General features: G+C 39.9%; 2 protein-coding genes and 1 non-coding gene across 4 annotated transcripts in view; 2 read left to right on the top strand and 1 right to left on the bottom strand.

Moving 5' to 3' along the window:
• NEMF (nuclear export mediator factor) overlaps positions 1-7422 on the top strand; it is a 57874-nt gene extending 50452 nt beyond the window's left edge. For both annotated transcript variants that reach the window (XM_004010504.5, XM_012181318.4), the window contains exons 27-33: positions 934-1011; positions 1157-1354; positions 2531-2563; positions 3375-3475; positions 3572-3615; positions 3698-3777; positions 4046-7422. In XM_004010504.5, coding sequence (XP_004010553.2) covers positions 934-1011; positions 1157-1354; positions 2531-2563; positions 3375-3475; positions 3572-3615; positions 3698-3777; positions 4046-4123 — 612 coding nt within the window. In that variant the 3' untranslated portion in view covers positions 4124-7422. The remainder of the gene's footprint in view (positions 1-933; positions 1012-1156; positions 1355-2530; positions 2564-3374; positions 3476-3571; positions 3616-3697; positions 3778-4045) is intronic.
• On the bottom strand, positions 5258-20047 carry KLHDC2 (kelch domain containing 2). The gene is made up of 13 exons (XM_027971721.3): positions 19590-20047; positions 17010-17089; positions 15244-15361; positions 9668-9783; positions 9286-9367; positions 9043-9126; positions 8439-8519; positions 8303-8361; positions 7795-7904; positions 7326-7398; positions 5937-6024; positions 5795-5847; positions 5258-5567 (listed from the first exon to the last, which is right to left on the bottom strand). Exons 1-13 carry the CDS (start codon positions 19740-19742, stop codon positions 5444-5446), a joined length of 1221 nt encoding a protein of 406 aa, XP_027827522.1. The 5' UTR covers positions 19743-20047; the 3' UTR covers positions 5258-5443.
• LOC114115946 (small nucleolar RNA SNORA11) lies at positions 10535-10658 on the top strand. The gene has a single exon (XR_003590050.1). It is a non-coding gene; the product is annotated as a small nucleolar RNA SNORA11 (small nucleolar RNA).
• Positions 20048-20900: the final 853 nt, after the last annotated feature.

Raw genomic sequence — 20900 nt, 5'->3', positions numbered from 1 at the left:
ATTGTTGGGGTTTTTCAAGTCATTCAAGTGTGTATATACTGAAATCTTAATTTAGCTTTTAAAAGTTGGGTTGTCCAACTTTCTCACTGATTATAGTTCTTTGAAATCCTAAATACATGTCTTTTCTTGGTTATCTGTACTATAAATATCTTTCATGTTTTGAGACTTGCTTTTTCACTTCTGTAGTAGTTTTTTGATGAGCAGCATTTGTCAATTTTAATGAAGTCTGATTTGTCAGTCTTGTATAGTGTTTTTTGTGTGTCTTATTAAATATTTACGATTTTATAAATTTGTTATTTGGGTCCTAGCTAAGACTAGTCAAGATGAAAGCCTTTGGAGGTGAAGCCTGTATGTCTATGGTTTTAAAAACTGGTCGAGTGATTTGGATGTGTACCCAGAGTAAAGAATCAGTAGTTTAATTGATGAAATCCAAGGTATTAAGAGTCTTTGCAGTAAATACCCAGCTAAACTTTGCTGTACCGTTTCCTGTTCTTATGTGTATCCTGACGGCAACCTTGTGTGATGACTAGCTGTTACCACTCTGTTCTGTCTTTACATTATAATCTTGCCTTTCCTGTATTCCCAGATGCAGTGAATCTTTCAGTTCTGCTTTATTTCTTCCCTTCAGTTCTTGCTCAAGCTAAAAAAGTCTCCTTTCTCTAAATTATCTTAGATATAAACTTGTTTGCATTTAGAATATTTTGCATTAATTTACTCTTATTCTGTGTATCTTCTTTTTCCACAAGATGGTCAATTGTTTGAGGGTGAGGACTATGGTTTATCCATCTTCAAAGACTCCATATTGTTTGTTAAAGTGGTGCCTTACTGAATAAGCATTTTGACAGAATTAAAGACGTGCCTTTTCTTTATATACATGTCTTAACATTTTCTTACTGCTAAATTTTTCCAACCAAAATTTTTTTTCTTTTGTAGAGTAAAATGAAAAAAATGAAGGAAAAATACAAGGACCAAGATGAAGAAGAACGTGAGCTCATCATGAAACTGCTGGGAGTAAGTAACATTTAATAATACTTTTGTTTGTTTTTCAAGGGGCGTCTAGACCACTGCCTATCACATGCTGTGCATTTAGTACTTGATTAAAGAACTGACAACACTGAAAATACTGTCAGCATTAACTGTTTTTCCCTCTATGAAGTCTGCAGGTTCGAACAAAGAAGAAAAAGGGAAAAAGGGAAAGAAAGGCAAAATAAAGGATGAACCAGTGAAGAAACAGCCCCAGAAACCTAGAGGTGGACCAAGAGTCTCAGACAGCATAAAGAAAGAAACTCCATCCCTTGAAGTTACCACTCATGAGTTACAAGACTTGGCTGTAGATGAACCACATGACGACAAGGTTAGGCTACCACATACATGGGCTTTTGCTTCTTAATTAGGGTGACCAGCATCTCAAGGTTCCCAGGACAGGGGATTTACAGTGCTAAAATAAAACCAGGGTGAGTGGTAACCCTATTCTTAATGGGAAGTTTCCTTAGAAATATAGCCTAAAAGATCTAAATTTTAATTGCCGTATATAAAATTGGCAGTGTTGGTTAGTTCCTAAAAAGTTTATCATAAGCTATTAGAAAATTTTATGGAGAAACTAGATTCTGGTGGAAATTCTGTTAAAACAGATAACTAAGATTATGTTGACCATGAATGAGAAATGAATTTGCACTTTTTTAATTTTTTCTATAGGAATATATACTATATTACATGATGTCAAATGTGACTACACAGTGTGAAATGTTAACATTTTTCTAGTTCAGATAGTTGCCTCGTTGTTCTATCAGCAGAGTACGAACGTCTGGCCTTAATGTATATCTTCTTGCATGAATATATACAGCCTTTTGAAACTCTGAACAAAGGATTTATTGTTTTATAAATTGGTAAAAAAAATTTTTGTTTCACCTTTATATTTTTATTCATGGCAGTTAAACTTTGGTTGCATTGTGTGCTCCACTCAGTGCAGGTAGTGCTTACAGGGATCCTAAATGTTTTCTTGGTTCCCTGAACAGTGTTGTTTAGTAATATTAAAACTCACTTTGTCTTCAGATTTTTATATTACTCTGTAAACCTTACACTCAAATATTCGTAACTGTTAAAATATTCATAATCATCAATGGGCTTCCCTGGCAGCTGAGATGGTAAAGAATCTGCCTGTAGTGCAAGGAGACCTAGGTTCAATCCCTGTGTGGGGAAGATCCCCTGGAGAAGGAATGGCAAGCCCTCTCCAGTATTGTCTGGAGAATCCCATGGACAGAGGAGCCTGGTGAGCTGTACAGTCCATGGGGTCGCAAAGGGTCGGACCCAACTGAGTGACTAACACTCTCATTAGCATATATTCTGTGGAAGTCTTAACTTTAGGGCACAACCTTTTTCTCTTTGAATGGCATCACTTTCTCATATATTAGACACATGTATTAACTTAGTCTATCTTATATTTATCAGTTTTTCTCTTCATAGATTTCAGTGGTATAGAGTTTCAATTTAAGTTACAACTGACTTTTAAATTTTTATATATTTGAAACAGGAAGAACAAGATCTAGACCAGCAGGGAAATGAGGTATGATTTTGTGTTGGGGTTCATACTACAACACTGACTGCAATCCAGGTCCCACAATATCTGGCATACAACTTCTAGCTAAAACTTAAAAAGGCTAAAAAAAAAGATTGTAAGCTCTGGAGTAATATGTTCTTGGGTTTGAATCCTAACTCTTACATATAATTACAGCCTTGGAAACATTTTTCTTTGTGCCTTAGTTTCCTCATCTGAAAAATAGGGATATAATTGCCTCTACTGGGAGAATTGTGTGAGAACTGAGGTAGTATACATAAAGCATTTAGAAAAGTTCATGGCATATAGTAAGCACTGACTGTACCAAGTGTTTTGTCCTAAATCTAAATTTACTCATGTTGTTAGATAAATACAGGCAATCATCTAGGCAGCCCACAAAATGGGAACTTTAAGAAGCCCTAGAATTTATCCTTAAGAACAGGCATGAAAGATGACTGTCCTAATCCAGTTTCCTGACTTTGACATCTTTAACATTTGGGGATGGATAATTCTTTTTTGGGGGGAGTTGTCCCATCCTTGGCATCTACCCAATAATAGATGTCAATAATATTGTTTCTGCCCCCAATGGTGATTCAGTTATGACAACCAAAAATGCCTCCCATTTTCTCCCTTTCTCTTAAATATATCTAAGTGTCATTTTGAAAATCGTCATTAAGCTCTGCTTTATATATAGCCCCAAAGGGTGAAAGATTATATATCTATCTATCAGAAAATGGTAAAATGTATTGATTATTAGAATTTTCCTAGTTTAGGGTTGGTATAAATAGCTTTTGTAATTGTTTTTGTTTTCCCTTTTTAGGAAAATCTGTTTGACTCTTTAACAGGGCAGCCACATTCTGAAGATATACTACTGTTTGCCATTCCAATATGTGCCCCATATACCACCATGACAAACTATAAGTAAGTCATTATGAGTTGACTCAAACAGCTGCCACAACATTGACTTACGAATCATTCTGTAATCTGTTTAGTAACACATGCAATTCCTTTTTAAAGATACAAAGTGAAACTTACTCCTGGAGTTCAGAAAAAGGGAAAAGGTATTTAAAATCTTTTTGTGAATTATGATTTTAAACATTTCTTGACTGAACAGAAGTAGATTCTTCTATTTTCTGCTTACAGCTGCGAAAACAGCCTTGAATAGTTTCATGCATTCCAAAGAAGCAACAGCAAGAGAAAAAGACTTATTCCGCAGTGTAAAGGTAAAGTATTCCTGTAGAAACCTCTAGAGATCGGTGGTACAGTTAAATGTGAGCAGTTATAATTTTTTTATTTTTGGTTTTGCATAGCAGATGGAAGCTGCAGCTATTATTCTGGTAGAAATTGCTGTCTTACTAGAAGCAATATAAAATAAGTAAAATAATTTCAGATGAATATTTTAGAAACGCCATTCTTTTGGCAGCAGAGGACATATAAAGATCATAAAAATGTGATTCTGAAAATATTCAGTTTGTTTTTTTTTTTTTTTAGGACACGGATTTATCAAGAAACATTCCTGGCAAAGTGAAAGTGTCTGCACCCAATCTTCTGAATGTAAAGAGAAAATAGCTGAAATGAAATTCTAAAATATTTGAGAAGAGTCAGTTTTAGAGTCTTTTGGAAGTTCAGAGATGAAACCATCATGTAACACGACTTCTGCATTTAAAAGTGAACTAACGTTGCCTTGCTGTATTCGCCAAAATGACTTGGCTTTTTTCCAGTTTTGTAGAGCGGAAACACTATGATAGGATTTCCTAAAATATTTGTGGACAGCAAATGCTACTTGTAAACAACTGCAATTATTCTACATTTTCTTGAAATTTGGAAGGTTAATAGTAAGTATTCATTTCATGTTGTAAAGAAATGGAGTAGTGAAGTGGCTCAACTGGTTAGACTATTGACTTGGTAGTCTACTGTACATAACATCTAATATATCTGTTACAGGCCAGTCACAAGTTTTGTTTTTCCTGGTGGGGGTTGGAGTGGTTATACATTTAAGTCTTGAGGAAGTAGACTACTTCTGCCTTTACTCATATTAGACCAGATTTTAAATACAATCATTCCCATGACTTGGCTTAAGATAACACCTAGAAGAAATTGGTGTTAATAACTTCCACACATTTATATGATACCTTTACTTTTCATCTTCTTTCTTGTAATCTCATTCAGCTCTGTGCCTTTTTATTTTCCACCTCTAGTAATTATCAGTAGCATGTTACAGAGTATCTTAACCTGTAATATTATAAGTGCACTTTCAGGTTTACCACTAAAGACTCCTGACCCAGCTTTTTTATTCTGTCTCCTAACAATGGAGAATAAAGTCATACGTTATTTCCATTCTTTGTGAGCTGTAAAAGCTGTTAACTTTGAAACAGTTGAACAGGCTGCCTAGAGTCAACATGAGCAACTCCACTTGCCCCGGCCCTTACACCAAAGCACTGGGGTCAAGGACTGGACGGCCGTTGGTCCTTCCAAGGTTTCTTTAACCAGCTTAGTCCTATCAACAACCACTTTATGTAGCCTAGTGTTTTAAATTCAACATAACACACTACTCAAGAAACAGCTAAAATATTAATATCTTTAAAAAGTAACTTCACCATTTTGATACTGGTAGGAATAATTAATACGTTTCTACAGACATAGACCCTGATGTTACCAAACAGGAAATAATCATTCCTTTGGGTAAAAAGCCCAAGTATTAACTTCTGCTGTTAAATACATTTATTGTAAACTTTAGACACAAAAATAGGTTCTCTAGGCCATTCACATGCACATTAAAACTAAAAAGCTGCAAACTACAACAGTGTATATAATTATACAAATGATTTCACTCTGATGTTTACAGAATTGCTGTCCATGCAAGTGATCAGAGGCATTGTCTATGAAGCCTTAAGATCCAGAAGTGTTGTTACTACCAAACCTCTGATTAACACTGTGAAGTAAGTGTTTTGGAAGGCAGTTCCATGAGTTGGCTAACATTTCTTTAAAGCAGATGACAGCTTCTAAACTTAGCCTGAAAATGGACAAAGAAAAATAATTTCACTTTACTGTTTAGAAGTATATTCACTTGAAAAACTACCAAAAATGAAAAAGCACTTTAAAGATTTTCATAGGAACTGGATAGTTTTATCAATGAAAGTTTATTATTGCCCTTAAATTATCCATAAACCTATTTTTTCAAAAACACTAAAGTGTTTAAGAAGCAATTTTAAATAAGTACCAAGTAAAAAAGTTACTTACCTTACAAGAGATTTTGGTTGAACTGAAAATATAAGTATTTCATTACTGTGTGCCTGAAAAATAGACAAGGATACATTAAAAGTACTTCACAAAGTTTCAGCAATAATATGAAGTGTCCTTTAATAAAGGGTGGTGTACTTACAGCTCTGTGATGGACAAGAAGGTTATTGGCACACCCTCCAAACACAATTACTTCTCCTTCATCGCTGGCACAAGCTGTATGCCATAATCTACATTTAAAACAAGAACTTGTTTGAAGTCACCCCAAACACCAAATTGATAATTTATACTAGAGAATAGAGATGATGAAATAAAGACTAAAGGTCTTTAGCGCAGACCAAAACATAAAGTTGAGACACAGTTATCTCAAGGAAAAGTACAAAACGCTAGAAAAATCAATGTCTTTTATTTGGATATCATTCTTCTCTGGTCCATTCCTAATTTATGCAATGAGGAGTCTGAACTGAACAATCTGTTCTCTAGGTTTTTATGAGCAATAAAAGTTTTTGGGAGATGAATGGTATAAGCGCTCTCCTTTTCATAGGCAGGGTCAGTTGTCCTTACACAAAACATCTGAGGAATGTTTTACTCTGCCTGAGTAAACAGCATCTTCAGGCCTGACTCTCTAGAAAGAGTATTTGTGCCAAAAGGCATCTTAGTGGCATGACTGTACTACTTAGGTTAGAGGCATGGATAAAAATGCAAGCTGCTGCTGCCGCCAAGTGGCTTCAGTTCTGTCTGACTCTGCGACCTCACAGACAGCAGCCCAACAGGCTCCCCGGTCCCTGGGATTCTCCAGGCAAGAATACTGGAGTGGCTTGCCATTTCCTTCTTCAGTGCATGAAAGTGAAAAGTGAAAGTGAAGTCGCTGAGTGTGTCCGACTCTTAGCGACCCCATGGACTGCAGCCTACCAGGCTCCTCTGTCCATGGGATTTTCCAGGCAAGAGTACTGGAGTGGGGTGCCATCGCCTTCTCCAAGATGCAAGCTAACAGTATACAAATGTGCTTTGAATAACAATTCTGACTACATCATTTCCTTTTAGCAGTCTGTAACAATTCTGAGATAAGAAAAGTAGCAGTGTTCTAACAGGCTCTTTTTGGATGATTCAACTTCCTAATATTTGTTATACAGCATAACTGTAAATTTGATTGAAAGTTTTTCATTTCCTCACCCTCAAACATTCTGCAGGGTTTTGAATTCTCTTCTAGAAGAGAACTAGAATTTGCTTTTTCAAATAACAAATCTAGAAACAGTTCTACTCTGGTAAAGAGCTTTAGTATAAATTTTAATGATGTCAGTATTCTAATGAAGCAAAAAGCAGAATCTAGCCCTGTTTTTCATGCATAGATGATGAAAAAGAAAGCACTAATACTAAGAACATTGGTTTTCTTTCAAATTAAACCTTAGTGAATGCTAGGGTTTTTATGAGGAAGTGAATGCAGCCAACTGAATTTTCTCATTCATTACCAGTCTTATACATCTCCAAGAACCTCACTCAACATAAGAACTACCTTTTAAATAGTTTATACCTTGGTTTTTCAGTATGGGGATGATTAAACTGTATCCATTCATTTTTACTGATGCAGTATGTCCAGGCATCACCTGATTAAAGCAAAGAAAAAAGCATGAAGTATGTTGTTCTGTCAATGTGACACTGATATTTCAAGAGTGCAGCTTTAGTAAAAACAGTAATAAATCAGATTTTGAGTAGATACAGAAAGTATATTTCCTTTTTCCCCCTGCAGTTAGGCATTTAAGCCCTTTTCATGTTACAGCCATTTAGCAGGGCAGAGAGCTCTAGGTAATTTTTCCTTTTTTTTTTTACTGGACAGATAGATGTGTCATATGAAAACAACTGTATGTATATTATAGGATCAAAATTAATACCAAACCTTCTAACCATCCCTATAGCCCTCTGATACACCTAAAATACTGATTTTTTCCAGCTATTTATATATTACTTATGAATGACATATAATAACTTTTAAAAGGACTTACTTAGTGGCTGTTTATCAGTGGTAAATCCTCCAAAGAGAAAGAGATGATCTGAAGAAACTGGTGTGAGTGAGTGCCAAGATCGGCCAACTGGGCATATGCCTTGTGGAATTCTGAAAATGATAGCTAAGTTACAATATCTGCATAAGCCACTACTGTATTTAAAGCAGAGAAATACTAAAGTTTTCTTTAAAATTTTATATGGAATTTTGAAGAGACTTTAAAAAAGGCTTCTTGATATTAACTACATGCTCTTCAATGAACTATTTCCTTGGAAGGAAGGTCAACTTTGGATCTTTTCAACAAACACTGAGCACATGTTATGTGCTAGACATACAGTTATGGGAACTGAAAATTTAAAGATTCTTTAAGGTGATCATGTTTACTTAAAATTAATTGTTACAGAAAAAGAAAGCCAGGTACATTATGTACTAATAATAGAGAGTAAGGGGGAAATCCATTGGAATTTTTTGGAAAAACTTTCCTAAATAATTATCTAAAGGATACCTACAGTTCATTCCACTCCCATGTATCCAGATTAAGATAGTGAAGGTCATTCATTCTAGCATCCTAAAAAAGGATAAATTAACTAGTTATCATTCTGAGTAACTGAAAAGCACATCTTTGAAACTATTTTATATACTCACTCGGTATCTGCCTCCAAACACAAAGCCTTTGTTTCCAACAGCTGCACAGGCATGGGCAGCACGAGGTGAAGGTGGTTTACCCTAGTTAAGTCATAAAAACAATTTGATGAATAAGTGAAGGTTTTATAAATACCAGAAAAGTCTTTTCTGGAAGTGGGATAGAATGTGCAGAATACTTGAGCTCTTTAAGCTGAAGTGCAAACTTGTAGTAAACAGCAGTACTGAAGGCTGACTACCAAAACTGGGAGCTTTTGAGAAACATTACTGAATGGGCTAGTTAACAGAATGCTTACTTTTCTTTTAAAATAAAAGCTAGCACATTATATGACACTGTGTCAGAGGAAGAAGACATCTAACATTTGAGTAATTTAAATCCCAATCCAGCACTAGGTCATTTATTTAATTACAAACTATACCACTTTTAACAGCTATTAGATGATAGATACTGGGCTAGTCTATACATTCATTAACTTTTTAGTTTTAGACTTCTTGGAGAATAATGAACTGTCAATTTTATACCACTTGCCAACTGCCCTTCTCGTTGAAGCGTAGTTGGCAACTGCTCTTGCTTTAATAATTAACTCATTATTCTTCAGTAACTCACAGTAGTTATAGGCTGGCTCCAGATAAATGTTTCAGTGTCTAAAATATGTACATGATCATTCCATCCTCTTGGATGACTTGAATTCTACAGAAAATAAGAATCTGAGTTAGTTTTTACAAATAATGTTTGTAAAACAACCTTTGGTTTATTAATAGGGCAAAATGAACAAAGTTAATAGCAAACGAAGTATATTATTTCAACAGACTAAGTAGGTCACATATGCGAATATGAAACTTCATTTACCCAGAAAGATGTTTCATCAAATTCAAAAGTTCCCAATACTTTGTCTTCAGGTAAATATCCATACCCTCCAAAAAATATTAACCTGTTTGATAAAAAACCAAGACATTAAAAATTCAAACATGCACAGGATACAATAGATTTTTTTTGTTTTGTAATATTCCATGAGCTGAGAAGGCACACTTGAGTATATAAAAATACTTACTCAAATAATAATGGCTAATATGGCTAACAATGTCGTCTTAGGTGCTTTGCTGTTAATTTACTTAATCTTCATGGGCCTTCAGAGGCATGGTACATGATTACAATGGTTATTAGCAAAGGATACGTGAACGGCAAAGTACTTTCCACATAAAAACCCAAACCTATAGTGCTGGTCACTCACTTGTTTTTATATACCCAGACACCGAGTTTGTCCTTTGATGATGGAGGAACTCCTTGGCAGTCAATTCTTTCCCAGTGTAATACTCGGTCCGTAGACCTTGAATCCAGCATGTAGAACTGCCAGAAGCAATGTTAGATTTTGTTACATGAAGGAAATTCAACCTTGGCATTTAATGTTATTGCATTTATGCTAATAAGAATGTCGTCTAATTCAGTACTACTGAAAGTATAATTGCAAACTGGCTGCCAGTCTGCAAAATGCTACCTAGTCTGAGTCTAGGGAAGAAATTTCTGCCAGAATGTAAATTACCTAAGTCACTGCGCACCTTGTTTGTGTTCAGCCTATTTTTTTTCCCCATACCACTTTTTGGCTGAAGGACTAGAAAGTGTTAATTTACTACATTCTTTGCCTGAGATAGGCACTTTAAATTGTACTGATCTAATTTATGTATTGTGGGATGGTATTACAAAAAAAAAAAAAAATCAAACTTAGCAATTCATCTTCAAATTCAATTTAACAAACATGTCTTAAGTGCCCACTTAACTCTAGGAGCTAAGGACAAATCTTGAAAGATTAAATATTCATTTGTCTTTCAGAGGGTTCGCATCCAGGTACTTACATTTAAATAGTCAATAAGTTAACTTCTTTTTGTCTTTTTCTCAACTGTACTGATTTAACCATTTCTCTGATTCCCCTTTACTAAAGTCATTACTAGTCTTTTCCCCAAGTTTCCTCATGTTGTGTCAAAGTTCGTTTTCTCCCCCTTGACCCTGAAAAATACATGGCTCAACAACAGCCTACAGCAGTGCCTTACAAAACCTTTTAGGCACAAAACCCTTTCTTCCAACAAAATCTTAAGCAAACGCCTAAATATAAAAATAAGAACCTGAAGAAATGGCTTCTCTGTTTACAACATACCCAACAGAAATCTGAGTTCACTGTGACAACGGGCAAAACTTGTGGCCTTCCTATGAAGAAATAGAAAACACAGGCTCCTCTACACCTCCACGTGCTGCTGGGCAGGACCAGTGTGACAGGGCTCAACATGGAAAGAAAAGCTACAGCATTTAGTGGGGAAGTTTGCCACTTAGAGCATGTCAGGTCCATGCATGGGTGAGCCATGAGTGGTGTTATAAAGGCTTTTCTTTGGATGGCAAAGAAAAGAAAAATAGATTCCAACTACATGCCATCTGGAAAAGGCAAAACTATGGAGACAGTAAAAAGATTGATAGGAGTTTAGGGGGAGAGAGGAGATGTATACACGAAGTACAGAAGTTTTTATGATCAGTGAAAGACTTTGTGTGACATTATAATAATGGATATATGAAGTATGCAACCCGAAGAGCATGCAACATTATTCACTTAATTAAAGTGAACTGTGATTTAGCTTAGGGTGAACTGTGAATAAATAAATAAGTGGAGCTAAGTTATGACCAACCTAGATAGCATATTGAAAAGCACAGACATTACTTTGCCAACAAAGGTCCATCTAGTCAAGGCTATGGTTTTTCCAGTGGTCATGTATGGATGTGAGAGTTGGACTGTGAAGAAAGCTGAGCACCGAAGAATTGATGTTTTTGAACTGTGGTGTTGGAGAAGACTCTTGAGAGTCCCTTGGACTGCAAGGAGATCCAAGCAGTCCATTCTGAAGGAGATCAACCCTGGGATTTCTTTGGAAGGAACGATGCTAAAGCTGAAACTCCAGTACTTTGGCCACCTCATGCGAAGAGCTAACTCATTGGAAAAGACTCTGATGCTGGGAGGGATTGGGGGCAGGAGGAGAAGGGGATGACAGAGGATGAGATGGCTGGATGGCATCACCTACTCGACGGACGTGAGTTTGAGTGAACCCCGGGAGTTGGTGATGGACAGGGAGGCCTGGCGTGCTGTGATTCATGGGGTCGCAAAGTGTCGGACACGACTGAGCGACTGAACTGACTGACAGTTGTTAAAAGGAAGGAGGAAAAGGGTAGTGTGGAGCCTGCCTAACCCCATATACTTCTCTCACAGGTGTCCCAAAGCATCACCCCCAAAATCCCTAGAGTTCCTAGGAGCAGTTTGAAATCTGAAACCAGTTCAGCCCACATGCTCCGTCTATACCAAATCACTTGGCATTTCCATAAACCAGACATATCTGCGTGTAACTCTGCATCTCGGTACCTATATATCTTGCATAATACTCCTTCCAACTGTACTATGTGATTCCACTCACGCATCACCTCTTGGGTTAACACTTTTTGTTTTCTATTCCTGTCCTACCAAACACAGTGGCATGAAAGTCAAGAAACACCTGGGGTAACAGGCAAATTTGGCCTTGGAGTACAGAATGAAGCAAGGCAAAGGCTAACAGTTTTGCCAAGAGAACGCACTGCTAAGTCGCTTCAGTCATGTCTGACTCTGTGCGATCCCATAGACGGCAGCCCACCAGGCTCCCCCGTCCCTGGGATTTTCCAGGCAAGAGTACTGGAGTGAGGTGCCATCACTGGTAATAGCAAATACCCTCTTCCAACAATACAACGGACGACTACACATGGACATCACCAGATGGTCAACACCGAAATCAGACTGATTATATCCTTTGCAACCAAAGATGGAGAAGCTCTGTACAGTCAGCAAAAACAAGACTGTGGCTCAGATTATGAACTCCTTATTGCCAAATTCAGACTTAAATTGAAGAAAGTAGGGAAAACCACAAGACCGTTCAGGTATGACCAAAATCAAATCCTTTACGATTATACAGTGGAAGTGACAAATATATTCAAGGGATTAGATCTGATAGAGTGCCTGAAGAACTATGGATGGAGGTTCATGACACTGTACAGGAGTCAGTGATCAAGACAATCCCCAAGAAAAAGAAATGCAAAAAGGCAAACTGATTGTCTAAGGAGGCCTTACAAATAGCTGTAAAAAGAAGAGAAGCGAAGGCAAAGGAGAAAAGGAAAGATACATCCATTTGAATGCAGAGTTCCAAAGATTAGCAAGGAGAGACAAAAAAGCCTTCCTCAGTGAGATCAGTGCAAAGAAACAGGAAAACAGTAGAATGGGAAAGACTAGAGATCTCTTCAAGAAAATTAGAGATACCAAAGGAACATTTCATGCAAAGATGGGCTCGATAAAGGACAGAAATGGTATGAGTGAATTAACAGAGTGAAAGTGAAGTCGCTCAGTCGTGCCCGACTCCTTGCGACCCCGTGGACTGCAGCCTACCAGGCTCCTCTGTTCATGGGATTCTCCAGGCAAGAATACCGGAGTGGGTTGCTATTTCCTTCTCCAGGAGATCTTCCCGACCCAGAGATCAAACCCAGATCTCCTGCATTGCAGCCAGACGCTTTAACCTCTGAGCCACTGGGGAAGCATGGACCTAACAGAAGCAGAAGATATTAAGAAGAGGTGGCAAGAATACACAGAAGAACTGTACAAGAAGGATCTTCATGACCCAGATAATCACGATGGTGTGATCACTCACCTAGAACCAGACATCCTGGAATGTGAAGTCAGGTGGGCCTTAGGAAGCATCACTTTGAACCAAGCTAGTGGAGGTGATGGAATTCCAGTTGAGCTATTTCAAATCCTAAAAGATGATGCTGTGAAAGTGCTGCACTCAGTATGCCAGCACATTTGGAAAACTCAGCAGTGGCCACAGGACTGGAAAAGGTCAGTTTTGATTCCAATCCCAAAGAATGCTCAAACTACTACACAACTGTACTCATCTCACACGCTAGAAAAGTAATGCTCAAAATTCTCCAAGCCAGGCTTCAACAGTATGTGAACCATGAACTTCCAGATGTTCAAGGTGGATTTAGAAAAGGCAGAGGAACCAGAGATCAAACTGTCAACATCTGCTAGATTATCGAAAAAACAATAAGTTCCAGAAAAACATCTACTTTTGTATTATTGACTATGCCAAAGCCTTTGACTGTGTGGATCACAACTGTGGAAAATTATGAAAGAGACGGGAATACCAGACCACCTGACCTGCCTCTTGAGAAATTTGTATGCAGGTCAGGAAGCAAGTTAGAACTGGACATGGAACAACAGACTGGTTCCACATCAGGAAAGGAGTGCATCAAGCCTGTATATTGCCACCCCATATTTAACTTATATGCACGCAGAGTACTTCATGAGAAACGCTGGGCTGGATGAAGCACAAGCTAGAATGAAGATTGCTGGGAGAAATATCAATAACCTCAGATATGAAGATGACACCACCCTTATGGAAGAAAGCGAAATAGAACTAAGGAGCCTCTTGATGAAAGTGAAAGAGGAGAGTGAAAAAGTTAGCTTAAAACTCAGCATTCAGAAAACTAAGATCATGGCATCTGGTCGCACCACTTCACGGGAAATAGATGGGGAAACAGTGGCTGACTTTATCTTTTTGGGCTCCAAAATCACTGCAGATGGTGATTGCAGCCATGAAATTAAAAGACGGTTACTCCTTGGAAGGAAAGTTATGACCAACCTAGACAGCATATTCAAAAGCAGACATTACTTTGCCAACAAAGGTCCGTCTAGTCAAAGCTAGTAGTTTTTCCAGTGGTTATGTATGGTTGTGAGAGTTGGACTATAAAGAAAGCTGAGCTCCAAAGACTTGATGCTTTTGAACTGTGGTGTTGGAGAAGACTCTTGAGAGTCCCTTGGACTGCAAGATCCAACCAGTCCATCCTAAAGGAGACCAGTCCTGAATATTCATTGGAAGGACCAATGCTGAAGCTAAAACTCTTAATCCTTTGGCCACCTGATGCGAAGAACCAACTCACTGGAAAAGACCCTGATGCTGGGAAAGATTGAAGGCAGGAGGAGAAGGGGTCGACAGAGGATGAGATGGCTGGATGGCATCACCGACACAATGGACATGAGTTTGGGTAAACTTTGGGAGTCGGTGACGGACAGGGAGGGCTGGCGTGCTGCAGTCCACAGGGTCTCCAAGAGTTGGACATGACTGCAAATGAACTGAACGTATATTCATGCACCTTTCTGACTGCATCTGTCTCGTACAGGCCTGAGAAAAACATGCCTTTTCCCTATTTGGGCAAAATATAGACAAAGTCTGAACAATAGTATCTTATGGTAGCGTGTTATAGGAATGTTAGTATATGAAATTTTGTCAGTGTTAATTTCTCCTTACAGCTTTTTGAGTTGTGGCCTGTTAAATTTTACTGTGTATGTTAGTTGCTCAATTGTGTGCAACTCACTGTAATTCCATGGACGGTAGCCCGCCAGGCTCCTGTCAATGGAATTCTCCAGGCAAGAATACTGCAGTGAATAGCCATTCCTTTCTCCAGGGGAATCTTCCCAACCCAGGGATTGAACCCAGGTCTCGTGCATTGCAGGCAGATTCTTTACCATCTGAGCCACCAATACCCTGCCCCGCCCCCCAAACTGCATCTTGTTTTTAGTTTACTAATGTTCATCTAATACTACAGCATTTTATTAATAACATAATAAGTAGCTGCAAAGAACATACCACAATCAAGTACACGTTTTTGAACTTGAGCAGGAATAAACTGGGCTAACCTTAGAAATAAGTGGTCTGAAAAAGAACAAAGTTACCTGAAACCATCCTTACACACACTAACCTTATTTGTATTGCCTCTTGAATGGTGTCCTCCAAACAAGTACAGCACCCTGTCCACACACACGGCACAGCTTCCTGACATAGAAGGAGGAACATCACCCTCAGTGTTAATTTTTTTCCTGAGAGGGAAAAAACTGAATGTAAATAAATTTCCCCAAGAAGAAATGCAACAGTGTATCCATTCTTCTAATTCTATCCCCACAATAAAAGGAAAAACTAAGGTGTGAGTAGCTCTGCTGAGGTCTCTTCTAGCTCTGAAATTAATTAGAAGAATTAACTTGTCCCTTTCGCCCACTCCACAGGCTGTGCCAGCATGGGAGGCTCTGAAAGCCCACGTGTCATGTATCACTCTAGGAGCAAACTATCTCAACATTTATATCTCTAACTGAATTGTTTGCTTTTTCTAGTTACTTGACCATAAATGATGGTTTTGTTTTTTTGAGTGGGCCAAGAACCCAAAGGAAGAAAACTTCAATATCTCAGTCCTGACAGATTAGTAAGTGTTTTTTGGTTCAGTCACCTTTAGCCATTCAAATTAGTCTGATTCCGACCTTATGTAATACTATAGACACTCAGGTAGTGTCTACTATAGGCCAGCCATTCCTCTGAGTGCTCTTTACTTGTTTTAACTCTAAGTCTAAAAGTGAATCTGAATCAAAAAGTTAATTCTAAGATTCAGAATATTAATATGACATTCAAGGGCTTCTGCTCCTAATATCGCTTCATCTATGTTAAGCTTTATGTTTGTTTGTTTCTGGCTGTGCTGGGGGACATGCAGGAACTTAGTTCCTTGACCTGGAACTGAACCTGTGCCCCCTGCAGTGGAAGCGTGGAGTCTTAACCACTGGACCACTAGGGAATTTCCAATTTTTAAGTTTTGATAGACATTTTGTAAAAATTCTTTATGGGATTGAATTTTTTTTTTTAAGTTTCCCCATTAAAGGAATACAATTATAAATGTCCAGTTCTCTAGAAAGAGCGTTGAACAGCTAGATTAACACTAGCTATATGCAAAAATAATCCTGGTTTATTTTTAGTTGAACTCTTAAATCAAGTGGAACTAGTATACTCCTATTTCTGAGATCTCAAATCTGCTAAAATATATAACAGACTAAGTTTTCAAAAAGCAAACCATGGGGAAAACTACTTTCTAAATCCTCCAACACAGCCAACCCAGCATTTTGAGAATTCATTAATTCTGCTAAGAACGTACTCGAGTATTACTGGTATGAAACTGGCAAAAAGTCCTTTCAGAATAACCCGTTTGCATGGATGGCAAATTTAATTTTTTTTTTTTTTTAAGGCAAAACATGCTACCTCAAAGAAATCTGCACAGAAATTTTACTATTAGAGCTCATTAAAATAGAATACTACCTTTATTTCTAGCAAATATAGTCTACAAATTCTTCTCTCATTCAAAATACGTAACAAGATATAACATACTGAATGTATATATGGAACTTTTATTGTATTTCCATTCCAGGATCTGAAGCCTCTACCTCTTTAATATTGCTATAATACTTGACACAGTTCTGAATAGAAATTTCTTCAAAGGCCATAAAAGCATCTAGTAACTCCTGAAGAAATACAAAAGTATTTAAGCTTAGCAGCTAAGCTAAACTAGTAGAACATGGTTTTCAAAATATACAGCTAGGTTAGCATCTTTAGTTAAAGTGTTTTTATTCAGTAGTACGGGTTTTACAGAGTGTGTTTTTGTTTGCAACCTTATTTAGATGTTCTAGTCCCCCTCTTAATATCCACAGTTACCATCTTCCAGTCTCCATGTTGTAGATCCAGAGTTCTTCTCTAGGCAGATAAAAGTCATATAATCCTCTGACTTGATTACTCTAAAACAACAACAAAAAGTTGCAAATACAAAAAATAACTTGTATTCTAAAGAGGCACTATTGTATATTTTTTCACATCTATCTCATTTGAGATACTGAGAGTTACAAGAAATTAAACAGGTTTTAACAATTCTATCACATGTACAGTTCTCTCTACCCCATGCCTCATACTTGAAGTAATGCTTAATATAGACAAGCCTCAATTCAAATTATCCATACGGCAGTTGCAACGATGCATGAAGTTAAGAGATCTCCAGGTAATCTCTAAGGCCACTGTATCCTGAACACTCCATGCACCAAATCTGAGTTACATGACCTCATGGGAGATTATCTGTGTCATGCTGGCAGGCTAAAGAAAGTTCTACCTTGAAAGCACCTGATCCACACTAACAGGTCAGACGTTCTTCCCTTTTAGCCATTCATTCTCTACCAAGAAGCACAGAGGGCAGAACTGCAAATATTAAGTCATTGTACAAACTCTTAAGTTCTTTGTTCTGCTCCATTTCCCTTCAGATAGAGCTTACTATATGCCAGAACTAGTAAAGTGCTATCCATGGAGTGCTATATTTAATCCTTACAACCACGGTAAGAAATAGCTGGTATAGGTTTCTCATAGAAGTTGCCCAAGGCTATTCAGCAAGGAATGGTGGAACCAGGATTCCAGCCTCCTTTCCCTGAATTTGCAACTTCAACCACTTTGCCTGACCTCTCCAGACTTTGAACCACCCTGGCCACTTTCTGAACAATGTTGACATACAGTAAACAGTTGCAGTTCACTAAGAATGGGTGTCAGAGTCATAAGCTTGAAAAACACACAGAACAGAACATCTGGGCATGCAGACATTTCTCTTTCCACTCTACCACTTATGAAACAAAAAGGCTGGCAGCAAGATAGCAGGTTGACCCAGAGTACATCAGTCTGGCAGGAGGAGGAAAAATGACTTCTGTGTACAAAGCTAAGGTTTATTGAAATCAAAACAATCTCCCAAGGGCTTCCGGTGTGTGGTACTCTTAGGGCTGTAGCCAGAATGTGGACCAAGGCCTGTTTGAGAACTACAAACTTACTTCACTAGTCACGCTTCTCCACCCCGCCTCAGCACTGGACATCCAGGCCCTCCACAACTCACCTTCAGAATCTTACACCCGCACAACCCTTCTCCCCTCTCCCCTCACCTTCCCTCTTCCTACTTAAGATTTAACAGTTTTACTTTTCTCCAAGGCAATTATTTACATTTTAATAAAAGTCACCGGGTACCAGCCACCTTGCTCCTACCAAACACCCTCTTCTGAACACTTACTCATTGGAGGCTGGGGAAAACATTTCAGATTAATTAGGATTAGGAGAAAGGAACCAAAGGAAGTAATCAAGACCGATTTTTCCCAGCTATCTTTTTCAGAGTCATCTCAAAAAATGGTCACATCAACTGTAGCATAAGCTAAAATCTGTTACCAGAATCACCTAGTGCTTCCAAGTCATGGAAGGCACTGGTGTACAGGACTACATTTCTAGCAAATTGGAGCATGGGCAGATCATTTTTTTTTTTTTAAGGGACTAAAAATATTTTTGGTAAGAACAGATCCGAACCACTCCAGCAAATGAAATAAGACGATTCTAGAATGTGGAGTGTTATTAAGAAGCTCTAAAAGCAAAAGGGCAAGATAACTAGTGAGAAGGTTTAAATAGGAGGCACTTGGGCAGGATTTCCAGACACAGGAAAAGAAACACAACTACATGTAACTACATTAGTTACAACTGGTAACTAATCATACTGGTTCATGACTAAGGGTCAAAGGGCTGTATTCTGTAGTTAAAAGCTGTTACTGTTGATCTTTTTTTTTCAGTTATTGATACAAATTTTCCATTAATTTTCTTTATAGGAGTTTCATGTGAAAAATCTCAACCCTTTTTCAGCTGAAACCAAGAGGAAAATAGCCCCGAAACATTCGAATAACACTAGGATGGCAGGTGCACAGGTGTAGCTGGGACTCCTGAACCGGCAGGAAGGTTCAGCAAGCCAATTCTTGGGGAATTCCGAAGCATTTTCCCTACGCGGCCGTCTCCCCGTAAGTGGGCCACGGCATCAGCGGGCACCGGACCCCGGCTCTATGCCCGATAACAAGTAAAGAGTGACCTCACACACCGTCACTTCCTACACACCAACCCTTTAAAATAAAAACGTTTCGCGGTCTCGCACCGCCCGCCGCGCCCTCGGCAGGTAAAGCTCGGACATCTAACAGCGCGCTGGGCAAGCGCGGGCAGGGAGCGGGGAGCAGGCTTTGTAAGCAGAAGGCGGGCGTGACAACAGACCAGGAGCCCTGGGACGGGTGGGGAGACCCGTGGGAAGGTTCCCACACTCGCAAGAGAACGAACCAACCGGCGGAGTCGCGGCGCGGGGGCGCTCAAGGCGCCCGGGGCGGCCACGCTGGCCCTCCCGCCCGGCCGGCCGCCCCCGACCGGTAACTGCCGGCCGACGCCCGCGCGACCCGGCCGCCCACTGACCTTGTAACCGCCCCAGACGAACATGTGGCGCCCGTCACTGACGGCTACGTGGCCGCTGCGCTCGGCGGGGCAGGCGAGCTCCGCCGATTCGTAGCCTTCGTAGGCCGGCCCTGGGAGCTCGTCCTCCCGCAGGTCCTCGTAGCCATCGGCCATCTTGAGGCTGCACTTCGGTTCACCAGGAATCCCCGCACCCGCGGAGGAGAAAAAGACAAAGGAAAAGGGACGCGCGGCGGCGGCGAAAGGCTCGGCGTTACGGCCGCGCCCCGCCGCCCGGGGCTTTTGTCCTCCCGGCCAGTCTCTGCGAGGACGGCCTCTCGCCGCCTGAGTAGGGGTTGCGGGCTGGGGGCGGCGAGGGCGCAGGGACGCGAGCAGGGCGGGCGAGGGTCCGCCTCGGGCTGATACCAGCTTGCAGCCCGTCAGCCCCGCCTCCAGCTCGCTTCTCGCCGCTGAGGGCCCTTGTTTACGCCGCGCTGGGAGCCGCCCGTTCCGCTGACGCCGCTCGCCGGGATCCGGAAGCGCGGCTGGCGCTGAGCGCCCCCAGCGCCAGGTCCTCCCGCCGCCTGCGCCTGCCGGGCCCGGGCCCAGAAGCTAAAGGCACTTCCAAGCACCTCCGAGCCTCCCTTCATTACGAGGAGATGCTGAATTAGCCAGACACTTCCAAAAAAGAAGGTCTTGTTTGACTGAAGGATGTTCACAGCCCGGAAAGGGCTAGCAAATTGCTCAGGTAGTAAGTTTCAGGGTCTCCAGAGTCGGTGCCCTGTCTTTCCCAGGAGAGTGGATGGTGGTGGCACCTTTACCCTCACGCGTGGTCCCAGGTGGCCCCAGCCGCAATTGCTGGGCGGCTTTCGGGCGGAGGCGCCGCTGTGTGCGCCAGGCAGCTCCGGGACTGCGTGCCACCCCGATGTGCCTGCAGAGTGGTTCATAACGTCTCTTCTCGATAAGCTCTTTTGGTCCAGCAGAAATTTTAATTCAGTGGTGCATCCTCCACCCAGTTTGGAAAACTGTGCTTAAAAAGTGTATCACCTCCCAGGCCTTCAGGAAGGAAAGTGAATCTTGTTCACACAGACACTATTTTAGCTTACATTTTATATGACACTTTTCAATTAGATCAAGAGAAAATTAAGAATTATTGTGATCTAAATTTGATTCCTCACTTGTAAAACATTGATACAATGGAATATTATTCAGTACTGGGAAATGAGCCATTTTTTTCAAGCCATGAGAAAACATGGAGGAAACTTAAGTGCATATTGTGAGTTGCTCAGTCGTGTCGACTCTTTGCAACTCCATGGACCGTAGCCCGCCAGGCTC

This window comes from Ovis aries, chromosome 7 (assembly GCF_016772045.2).
Source record: "Ovis aries strain OAR_USU_Benz2616 breed Rambouillet chromosome 7, ARS-UI_Ramb_v3.0, whole genome shotgun sequence".
NCBI lineage: Eukaryota > Metazoa > Chordata > Mammalia > Artiodactyla > Bovidae > Ovis > Ovis aries.
The sequence above is the reverse complement of the archived record's forward strand: the minus strand, read 5'-3'. Positions and strand labels throughout refer to the sequence as shown.

What these genes read in the sequence shown, in the direction of transcription:
- KLHDC2 (XM_027971721.3), bottom strand. Translation starts at nt 19,742, where the DNA reads ATGGCCGATGGCTACGAGGACCTGCGGGAGGACGAGCTCCCAGGGCCG. An exon ending in ACATGGGAGTGGAATGAACT is followed by an intron (nt 7,905 to 8,302) that starts GTAGGTATCCTT and finishes TATCATTTTCAG; the next exon opens with AATTCCACAAGGCATATGCC. An exon ending in CACTGATAAACAGCCACTAA is followed by an intron (nt 7,399 to 7,794) that starts GTAAGTCCTTTT and finishes TGCTTTAATCAG; the next exon opens with GTGATGCCTGGACATACTGC.